Source organism: Carica papaya, chromosome 6 (assembly GCF_054855325.1).
Source record: "Carica papaya isolate Zhongbai chromosome 6, ASM5485532v1, whole genome shotgun sequence".
Taxonomy (NCBI): domain Eukaryota; kingdom Viridiplantae; phylum Streptophyta; class Magnoliopsida; order Brassicales; family Caricaceae; genus Carica; species Carica papaya.
This window is the reverse complement of record NC_142314.1, coordinates 33,435,214-33,446,472: the sequence shown is the minus strand read 5'-3', so window position 1 is coordinate 33,446,472 and position 11,259 is coordinate 33,435,214. Positions and strand designations below refer to the sequence as shown.

Genomic DNA, 11,259 nt, shown 5'->3' with positions numbered 1-11,259 from the left:
AAAATTTAAAAATAAATACATAAAATTTATAAACAATAATAAAATATGGTGGTCATTTTTTTTTTTTATAAATATATATTATTTAAATTGTTTGAAAAAAAAATAAAAAATATTTCCTGCGAATTAATAAAGAGCTTTGAACCTCTCAGATATTTTTAAGAATTCAGTCTTTCATAATGGAAGAGAATGAGAGCGAGGCAAGGCTTTTTAATCCACAAACAGGTATGATATTGCATCATTTTCATTCAGTGAAGTACAACTTCCATGCCCATCTCAGTGCCTTGAAGATGGCATAATCCCAGAAATACAAACTATTCTTGAAAAGAAGGAAAACAAAAACAATCGAAAAGAAAATTAAAAATGGAAACCAATTACCCTCATCAACCCGCAATTATTAAAAATTAATATGACAAATTTTCCCTTCTCTCCTCTTCGCTAAAAAAACCAACCAAATAGCTTCCGCAGCCCCAACCTCTCTCTCACTTGGCACTGGCAAGCTCTGTGCGCAGGAGCTTAGCAGCGGCAACCATGTTTTTAAGGGCCGGCTTCACTTCAGAGTATTTGCGGGTCTTGAGTCCGCAGTCAGGGTTAACCCACAAGATGTTTGTCTCAAGCACCGCAAGCATCTTGTTGATCCTGTCAGCAATTTCCTCAGTAGATGGTATTCTAGGAGAGTGGATATCATAGACGCCAGGACCAATTCCAGCACCATACTTCACTCCCTCGCGGAAGACAGAAAGGAGCTTCTCATCTGATCGAGAGTTCTCAATGGTGATCACATCCGCGTCCATATCAATAATTGAGTGGATGATATCATTGAAGTTGGAGTAGCACATGTGAGTGTGGATCTGTTAGGATTTGAGAGAGATGAGACAATTGCAAAAAACAAGTTCAAGTTACAGAAAAGAGTAGAGTACAACTCAAATTGTGGGGAATTAATAGGGAGGATAAACAAACCTGGGTAGTGTCCTGGACACCGACGTTGGTGATTCTGAAGGAGTGGACAGCCCATTCCAAGTAGAAAGCTTGCTCTGACTTCCTAAGAGGCAATCCTTCTCTCAAAGCAGCCTCATCAATTTGAATAACGTTGATGCCTGCCTTCTCAAGATCTTCCACCTCGTCCTTGATGGCCAAAGCAATCTGGTAGCAGGTTTCATGTCTGGGCATTTACAAATACAGTATGTTAAGGATGTGTAACTCCAACTATCTATATGAAGTTCAAAGAGTTCCATTTTCTCTTTTTTCCTCACTCAGTATTCATTTTATATACCTGGGTTGGTCATTTCTGACAAAGGACCAATTGAGAATTGTGACAGGGCCGGTAAGCATTCCCTTCATTGGGCGGGATGTCATGCTCTGAGCGGTTGAGGACCAGAAGACAGTCATTGGGTTAGGGCGGCTCACATCACCGTAGATGATTGGTGGCTTCACACACCGTGACCCATATGATTGCACCCAACCGTTGACAGTGAAGGCAAAACCTGACAACTGCTCCCCAAAGTACTCAACCATGTCGTTTCTCTGTAACAAGACATTTAGCAGAAGTCACTCTCTTTGCTCTATGGAGTAAAAATACATCCATTATCCAAAGCAAGAAAATTTGAATGCACAACATCCTAGGGCATGAATTGCCTTCTTCCTGGCCGGATAGGCAGAGGAAATCTCACCTCAGGTTCTCCATGAACCAGGACATCAATGTCAAGATCTTCTTGGAGAGCAACGACCTTCTTGATCTCTGCCTTGATGGCTTTAACGTAATCATCCTCAGAGATCCTGACAGCAATAGTACGACAAAGGCATTGATTAATACTATAGAAACTAGAAGTAAGCAATGAAAGTTTTCAAAAGGAAGACTCACTTCTTAGCTTTGTATTCACGGCGGACTCTCCTGAGTTCCAGAGTTTGTGGGAATGACCCAATGGTGGTAGTTGGGAGGACTGGAAGGTTAAGCTTCTTTTGCTGAGCATCCAGTCTGGCACTAACATTAGTTGCACGGCGGTGGTCAGAACCCTTCAAAGCAGCAGCCTGAACCAGCCAAGAATGGTGAACAATGGGAAAAATAGAAAGAACTCTGAAAGATAATATTTCAAAGTTTGAAAGGCAGTGGAGAAATGGATGAATTGATCAAAGCACTTACAGCCTTCTGAACAGCCTCATTTGTCACTCTTGGGGAGGACTTCCTCGAAGCCTGAGCAGCAGCATTAGCAGAGAAGAATGCCTGAAATAGAGATACATCATTAGTGAATAGGCATTCCTCAAATTTAGGGGAAAAAACATAGAGAGAACTTCTGGGAAGAACGGAAAAGAAAACACAACAGCGCCAAAGAAGTTTATTTTATTTAAGCTGCGCCCAAAGGGGCTCAAACTGTTAGTTCTGGAATTGCATAATTCTCAGATTTCACAAGAAAAATTTCCAGTAGGAATGACCAATTTCACTTTTCCGGGTAAATTTTCAATTTCAAACAAAAAGATACAGCAGCCAATTAGCTAAAAGCAAACTAACCATTAGTTGTCTACCTAAAACGCAGTAACCTCTGATTGTAACATGTTCCAAAAAATTGTAGTAACTTTTATGAAGAGAAGAATACCTCATCCTTCTGACCAGCCAAAGCCTGGGCCAATGCATTCACTTCAACAACCTTCTGGGCAGCAAATGCAAGCCATGATTTAATTTCCTTGTCTAGCTTAGTCTCGTTAACTAGGTCAACAGCGGTGTGGAGAAGAGAGCAGGAGGTGGAGACCACAAGGTTCTCTGAATACAGAATAAAAGAAATTTTAAATTAAGAAATGCCACGTACCAATATCACAAAGTAGCAATTATCACCAATTCCCAGATAATACATTCAAAAAAAATAATACCTTTGCCTACAATGCCCTCAAGCTCCTGAAGGGTGCTAAGAGAAGAAGCAAGATCATTGGCCCAAATGTTTCTTCCATCAACAACTCCAGAAAAGAGGTATTTGCCTTTGGGAAAACCACCCTTAATCAAATCAAGGGTCTTGGTTCCACGAACCAAATCAAATCCATAACCAGTAACACCCTTCAAACCAGTGAGGGTCTTGTATGCCTCAGCGGGAACATCAGCAAAGTAGGTCTCAATGAGAACACTCAAACCAGATAGAGTCGATTCTAGTTCTGAGTAGGCATCAGTGAACGCTTGCAATTTGTGAGCATCAAGATCCAACACAAGTGTGGGCTCATCAAACTGAATCCATGAAGCACCGGCTGCTTTAAGCTCAGAGATGACCTCCCTGAAAAGGTATTCATCATTAGCAGGTCCTTTAGTATATAACAACAACACCGATAAAAAAATAAAGTTCAGCCTCCTACTTGTAGACCGGAAGGATTTTGTTGAGGAGGGAGAGAAGAGAGAATGTCTTCTCAACACCCTTAGCAGGTTTAGAGAGCAACAAATAGGAGACAGGACCAACAAGGACTGGGACTGTATCTACGCCAAGCTGCATGACAAACAGAAAAGGATCTTGAGAATTGACAGTTCAATTGGTAGTAAAAGAGGATAAAAAACTATCAAATATATGACGAATGAAACCTATGGTAGGTGTTATGGGTCCGGTCAATATACTGCTAAACCCAGGGCGCATACAACATAAAAAACAACTGGCTACCAACTTCTGCAAGGCATCACAAACTAGGTACAAAGGTTTGATCTATCGTAAATTTCAGACTCAAAATAAGCTGAAAATAAATGTTGAACCTTTACCCATTGATTGTTCAATAACATTCAGCTATCTAGCCTAAATCAATGGATTATTATGGTTCATCGGTCGTACTTCTCTTAGGAAAAGAACATATTACTATTAGGGCACTTGCATAGGAAAATTGCAACATAAGCCAAAGTAGTTTATGAGCACATACCGCCTTAGCCTCCTTGTACTCAGTCACTGCCTTGTGAGAAGCATAAGAGAAGGTGACATCAGGACCCAATTCAGGTACAATGAAGTGGCTGCATCAATACATTACACATGGATAAGCATCCAAATCCGACCATAAATCCATTTAGCATAATTAAAAACTTATATATCGTGGTACGTATAAGGGACTAGGAGGCATCACTTACTAGTTGGTGTCAAACCACTTGGTCATTTCCATGGCGGGTACAGATGCATTTCCTCTGGCCATGGAGAAGTAAACATCGAATCCGATCTCACCACCATTCCAGTTATATCTGGGTGGAACAGCACCGAGCATTGCAGTGGTGTCCAGAACCTGGTCATAGTAAGAGAATGTGTTGCTGGGAATGTACTTGATTCTAGCGTCAGACATCTGCTTCCAGATGGATGACCTGAGATCAGCAGCCACCTTCTGCAAATCCTCAGCACTGCTCTTGCCATCCCAGAATGACTCCAAAGCGAACTTGAGCTCTCTCTTGGGGCCCATGCGGGGATATCCAACAATGTGGGATGCCATTGTTCTGAAGCAGAGCATAAATTTTAACAAAAACAATCAAACAAACAAAACAATGAAATATTCTTGAACTGTTGTAACTTTGCCAATCATCCTAAAATGATATATAACAACTTAACCCAGATAATGGGAAACTTCACAAAGGAAGATCCACCTTGATAGAAACAATTAGATTCACAGAGCATGTCATGTTCCATAGACCTCTACGGACAAGTAGTTTTCTCACTAATCAAGGAAGCAACATGGTCACATGGTCTAAATGAATATGAAGTAAAAATCAACATAGCTTAGACAGTACTTTTTTTCTTTCAAACAAGGGTCAGAGTACGGGACAAGTAGTATCCCGGTTATCTGTGTAAATAATAAATTGACATTTGTGATCTTGAAATTAGTGCACAATAATGTACATCACCCGACAATTCCATTAAACCAACAGATCTAAAAGGCCTGCAAGGAGATCTGGAAAAACAAGGAGTACAACAGACCCGACACACAATCTCCAAGCTTCTCATTTAAAGTAAATCACAGACAATAGATAACTTATAAGCAACAGATCTAGGTCAAACAACAACCATTTAATAACAGATCTAGAAATCCTAAAACTACAACACACTCGATCTGTAACTTAGAAAGCTAACCAAGCCAGAAAAACAAAGACCCGCAGGAAAACAGAGCAGCTCCAGAAAAATATCAATCTGGCAAAAGAGTAACTTGAAAATGGTTTAAAAATCACAAAACTTATATCAAATCAATAATACAGAACCAAAAAGACTCTGGTAATGCCCACTCACCAGCAGATCTCAATCACTAAAAAAAAAAAAAGTGAACAAGAAATGAACCAAATGAGTGAAGATCTAAACGATTTAAAGAAAACCCGTGTAGGAAAATAGAAGAAAGACAAAACCTCAAAGACAACGAAAGAAGCGAAAAAAACTTGGGAATTTAGAGAGAGCGGGGGAGGAGGGCAAGAAAGTTTTGGAGCCATCCATAAGAAAACGAAAGGGCAGCATACCTTTCGGAGAGAGAAACGGAGTGCGAAGCAAAGAGCGGTTCTTGAGGGGTATTATATCGCACTCTGGTTGGAAGGACAGATAAGAGAAGAAGAGATGGCACGAGCGAAGAAGATGAGTGGGCTTTGGGTTATTTATAGACGCTGGGAGCAGATGCAGATCTCAAACCATTTTCATTTCATACTTGAATTTTTTAATGTTTATTAGCTTACGTCATATTGGGTTTTCTTTATTACTACTATTATTATTATTGCAAGTATAATTTTCAGTGAAATTTTTGAGGGGAAGTTCTTACGCGCATTCCTGGAGCGTGGGAGGAGTGTAAGGTTTTTTATCCTTGTGGGGCTCTTATTTCCAATTGGAGAAATGCTCCTTCACGCGTGATGATTCGCCATTATCAATTAAATTAAAACGTTTCTTATAAAAATATCTCTAAATATTTCAATAGTATTAACTATACAAAAATTTTGGTTATTTTTAATTTTTAAATTTATATATAGATAAAATTTAAAATTTGACAATATTAAGTAGAGATAGTTAATAAAAATAACATGATGTTTAATTTATAAAAATATATTAAATAAATATATAATAAATAATTTAAATATCTTATGTTTTATAATCAACGAATATCTTTTATTTTATTTTTATTATTTCTTTATTTAATTGTTATTGGTACTCATTTGTTGTTTGATTGTAAAATAAGAAAGTTGATACCGTTTGCATACTAATATTCTAATCGATTTAATAATAATAAATTAAGATAAAAATGAAGAGTTTGGAGAAGTGAAATCCAAAATCAAAGAGAGTTCATGCTCTCTTATTACTCTACATAATAACTACTGTCTTATTACTTAATTATTTATTTAGACCCTTAATAAGTTTAAATTTTTTTAGTTATTTTTGTTACAACTACTTCATAGGCTCCTAGTATTTTTTGTAATAATATCATTGGTGTTTTCTGACTCAAACTATATAATATTCATATATGATTGTTTTTATTAACTCTCTTAGTTAATTTTTTTTTGTATCCAAAAATAAAAAAAAAAGTTCATGCTCTCTCTTTACTTCATTCAATAACTACTCTCTTATTATTTGATCATTTTAATATTTGGTTTATGTCTTATTTAAATTTTTAATTATATATATTATCTTATTTTGTTAAATAATTCATTATATCTTATAATTTTAAGAGTTAAATTATAATTAAACAAATTAGATAGTAGTTTTAACATAATTTATAATTTAAGAACTAAATTAATAATTTTTTTAAAAATAATTAATATAAAAAAATAACCTCGCACTTTACTATTTGTATCAAATTATACTTTTTATTTTTAATTTTATTAATACACACCTCAAACTATTTTAATATTATCAAATCTCCCGTTCTTTGGTTTTACTAAAATTAACGTTAACGGAATCAATCATTTTGATAATTCCCACCTCGCCCCGACTTTGGGCGTGCTGTCACGCGCCTTAAGATCAGTTGGGCGGAAATTCTGAGAATTACCCCGTCGCAAAATATAAGACGCAAGTTGCAACGGTAAATTTTATTTACCGTGGAGTGGAAAAAATAAAAACAATATAAAAAAAAAAAAAAGCCACGTGGATGGTTGGTGGCTGGGGTATGTGGGGATTCGGTGGTGAGAGCACTCCTTCGCACTACGGTGGGAGAGGTTGCATTTTTTTAATATTAAAAAAATATAATTTTTAAAATATTTCATAGTGAATTACCGAAATTACCCTTATCGTAGTGTAAAATGTCTGCGTTAGCCGTATGGGGTTTGTTGGGGTGTGAGTAGGTGAGACGGGCCCCACCGGCTTACTTGATTACTCTACTACATGAATGCATGTTGGTCATGGCAGCCTCCACCTACAAAGCACCCATTTTGTTATATTTTAATAAAATATCTCAATTTCCTCTATATATATATATATATTTTATAATTAATAGCAAAGATTTATATGCAATCAAAACTATATTATATAGTGCAATGCACCATAATATATAATTTTTTTTCCCAAGAAATTAAGTAAGTTTGTTTTTTTTTTTTTTTTTGGAGAAAAAGTAATAATAATTAGAATTAGATTGCATGATATAAATCATAATGGTGACCCATGATGAAACATTATAAGTTACTTTACTAGTATTATAAGTTACCATGATTCATACTACATATATAGTATATTATTATGTATTACGTGGGTAATTTTAATTTTGGGTTGGTTTTTCTTTTCTTGGTTTATACATTTATATATGTTGGGTTTTGGGGGTGGGTGAATTTTACTAAAAAGTAAAAAGTGTCCATGTCTTGGGGTTTGGTTGGAAAGAGGCAGCCTAATTTCGAAAACTTGGGTTGTTGAAAATTTAATTATATGATTTTTGGTTTAACAAAAGTGATAAGAGTTTGTTAGTGTGATGAATGAAATTTGTTTCTTCTCATTTCTTATTTCTATCTTAAATGAGGTATTAGCGTGACCGTTAGGATTCAACTTATGATTATCCGTTGCTTATTATACTAACTCATATAGTATATATGTTATATTTTTAATCATCTTATCAATCTACGATCTAATTTTAAATTTAATAAATTAAAATTATGTGTGAAGAAAAAAAAATAATTATAGTAGTCAGAAAAAGATCAAAAACTACGTAGAGATAATACTTTTAGAATTTAAATGTAATAGATTTGTTTCATAGACAATAATACGATAACTTGTTCGGATAATTTAAAAAATAATTGAAATAGTTATTTTTAAAATTTTAATCGGCATACGTAAGGAGATAAAACATTGCACTCTTAATAAGATATTTTGAAATAGAATTAAAAGTAGAGTCTTCTGACATTCAAATATTAGAAGTGTCATTCTCTCTTAATGTTTTCGCCGACTGGCATACTTTTCTTCTCTCGTTAATAAATAATATTTAAAAAATAGAAACGTGTCAATTAGAACTATAATAATAGTGGTAAACGAATAAGTAAGTGATCTCATAATTAATAAAGTAAAAAATACAACTTATTTAAGCTATTATATATTACCTTTCATATTTATTATTTTTTAATATATATTTAAATATAAATAAAAGTTGTAATTATAAAATTTATGCGTGCATACTCAAATAAAACGGTAATTGATATTGTTAAAGTTACATATAGATGGAGGTTTAAGGCAAATGTTGAATCGATTATCTTTCACGTATTAATATTATAACTTTAAGTAATATATTTAGATAATAAATGAGTTTAAATGATTAAAATATACATCACTTATATTTTATCAACTTTATTTCAAATTTTATAACTTTATATATATATATATATATATAAATGATATAAAATGTAATGTATTTAGATAAACATATTTATGAGTTCGACCCGTAATTGAGAATTGAGTAGGTAAAGTGGGCAGGCATTATATCCTTTTTTTCCAAGAGTCATCTAAAAAACTCACCTACCAACCATTTTGTCTGTTGCCAATCGGTCCCGTGCTATATATTTCTTAAAAATCAAGACTCCATTTCCTTCAAAATTATGATGCTCTTTGCTATCAAACCTATATGTACATAATATAATATATATATATATATATATATAATGTATACATATATAAATTAATCATTCCCCAATATTTATATACTAAAGGCTAATGCAATTTGGTTCTTACTTTTGTTCTAATATTAAAATCTACGAAGGGAAACTTTTCACATAATTTTCAACGTGACAAATTTAAAGAATAATTATTTTTAATTAATATTGATTACTCACTGTCGAGCTTAATAATTTAATCAAAATTAGTCAGGAACAAGAACAGATTATGCTTTTTTAATGTAAAGGGTACTAATTATTTCATGTTCGCAAATATATTTTACACACACACACACACACACATATATATATATATATGAACAAAACGTACACATCAAATATAAATTGTAAAATACTATCAATTAGTTAGAGTCATTGTGTACATTGAAAATTACACAAAATTATATACATGTTCTTATTTTGTCGCTATTTAGCATTCATTGGTAGACCGTTGACTAAAATTTATCATCACCATAAATATAAAGAAATATTTCGGTTATATGATGAGTAATACATATAGATAAATATAGGGTTACATGAAAGCAAAGTAGCTACGGAGAGGTAAGAGCTAAACAATTTGAAATCTACATGTTTGTGTGTGTGTGTGTGTTTTTTTTTTTTTTTTTTGTTTCTTCAATAACCCATAAGAGAGTTGTCGTAAAGCTCGAGTCGAGCTTCTCAAAATACTGCAAGAGTGCATGTACTATACGTCCAACAAATCTTCAGTACAAAATCTACACAATTAACGATTAAAGTTTTGCCACATAGGAGGCCACGCGGGCGATTTGCGTACTCGCGATCGAATGTTTCACATTCGTTCTTGCGCGCACATACGACCTGGATGCGTTCCCTCCCCAAACACGATCAGATAGTCAGATTTAAATGGGATCATACGGTTCAGATTAGATCGCGATGAACGGTCCAGATTCACTCTCTATCTAATCGCGATCGGACGGTTCAGATCAAATGTGATGAACGATTCAAACTAGATGGGGACAGATATAAATAACTTTTTTCACACCAAACCCTAAACCTAGCCACCAGACACCCTCGCCGAAAAAGAAGATCCAACCGTCGGGAAGGAGAGCTGCTGCCGCGTTGGAGCTACTTACGACCGTCAAAAAATGTAAAAAAAAAAAATTTTACTCGAAATTCAATTTTAAATACCCCTATAGCTAAATCGGAACAAAAGGACCGGTTGATTGGCCGGAAACCGCAGACAAAGTCTGGCGACACTGTCGCAGGGAATTTCACAAGACGCCTCCGATGACACCTTTTTTGATTCCCATTCTACGTAATGTTTCCACCATTGTGATCACCGTTTCCTTCTCCACAGGTTGACTGAAGCAAAACGCCTAACCGCAACGTGAGCCATAGGAGCCGTCACACCAAAAAGCGCGGTCATCAGTGAGTTTCAGTTTTTTGTATTTTTTCGGATAATCGAGGCCCCTTAACGTGTTTTCTCGTAGAGATTGATACAAAATTAGTTGAATTCGGTCGAAAATAGCCAGTTCGAGGTGGACCACCGCCGTGGGCGGCAGAGCTGTCACCGAAGCACGGCGGAGCTACCATGCTAGAATTTCAGAATTGGCCAAAATTGGGTTCTGAGACTGATTTTAGGTTTTTTGGGATATTTATAAGTACTTATAGTGCGTTTTAATTTTCAAAGAAAAATTCAGAAAATCTGAGGACCGCCAGTAAGCACAGTTAACAGTTTAGCCTTTTGGGTATCAAATTGAGTAAGAATCTCTTACCTTATTATTTATTATGAAATTGAAGTTAAATTTACAATAATATGGTATTTTGTACAATTTAAAAAATATCTATAATTAATTACGGGTTACTAATGAAGATAGAATTGGAAATTATTCTCTATTAATTTCTATCGATTATTTTACAGTTTGAATGCATAATAATATCTGATTTATCGATTTTATGATTTTGAATGCATGTATTGCTGCCTTATGTAACTACTGTTAAATTGAAAAATCGAGATATTATTGCATTCCCTAATGCATATTTGTTTGTTTATGTGATTATGGTTAAATTAGAAAACTAGAGATTAAAAGTAAATGAGAACTGTGTTATTAAGTGAATTGATGAAACAACAATTTTACTAAATATTCTGTAAGATGGTAGACGGACCAGGTATAATAGGGAGCTCTACCGTGAACGTTGTCTCATACCGGACATGATATCGAGACTTGAGAATTTGACGCTCATACTGGACAAGG

At 34.7% G+C, this 11,259-nt stretch overlaps 1 protein-coding gene across 1 annotated transcript; it reads right to left on the bottom strand.

Moving 5' to 3' along the window:
* Positions 1 to 204: 204 nt before the first annotated feature.
* Positions 205 to 5,596, bottom strand: LOC110807787 (5-methyltetrahydropteroyltriglutamate--homocysteine methyltransferase). Its single transcript, XM_022033029.2, has 12 exons — positions 5,438 to 5,596; positions 4,079 to 4,432; positions 3,877 to 3,964; positions 3,331 to 3,458; positions 2,860 to 3,251; positions 2,589 to 2,752; positions 2,138 to 2,218; positions 1,859 to 2,025; positions 1,668 to 1,773; positions 1,271 to 1,521; positions 958 to 1,159; positions 205 to 848 (listed from the first exon to the last, which is right to left on the bottom strand). Exons 2-12 carry the CDS (start codon positions 4,426 to 4,428, stop codon positions 480 to 482), a joined length of 2,298 nt encoding a protein of 765 aa, XP_021888721.1. The 5' UTR covers positions 4,429 to 4,432; positions 5,438 to 5,596; the 3' UTR covers positions 205 to 479.
* Positions 5,597 to 11,259: the final 5,663 nt, after the last annotated feature.

Bases quoted from the DNA above. Each gene is read 5' to 3' on its own strand.
- LOC110807787 (XM_022033029.2), bottom strand. From the start codon at position 4,428: ATGGCATCCCACATTGTTGGATATCCCCGCATGGGCCCCAAGAGAGAG. The intron at 3,252-3,330 runs GTAGGAGGCTGA...ATACCTTTTCAG, and splicing joins AAAATCCTTCCGGTCTACAA to GGAGGTCATCTCTGAGCTTA. The intron at 2,026-2,137 runs GTAAGTGCTTTG...TGGCTGGTTCAG, and splicing joins ATGAGGCTGTTCAGAAGGCT to GCTGCTGCTTTGAAGGGTTC.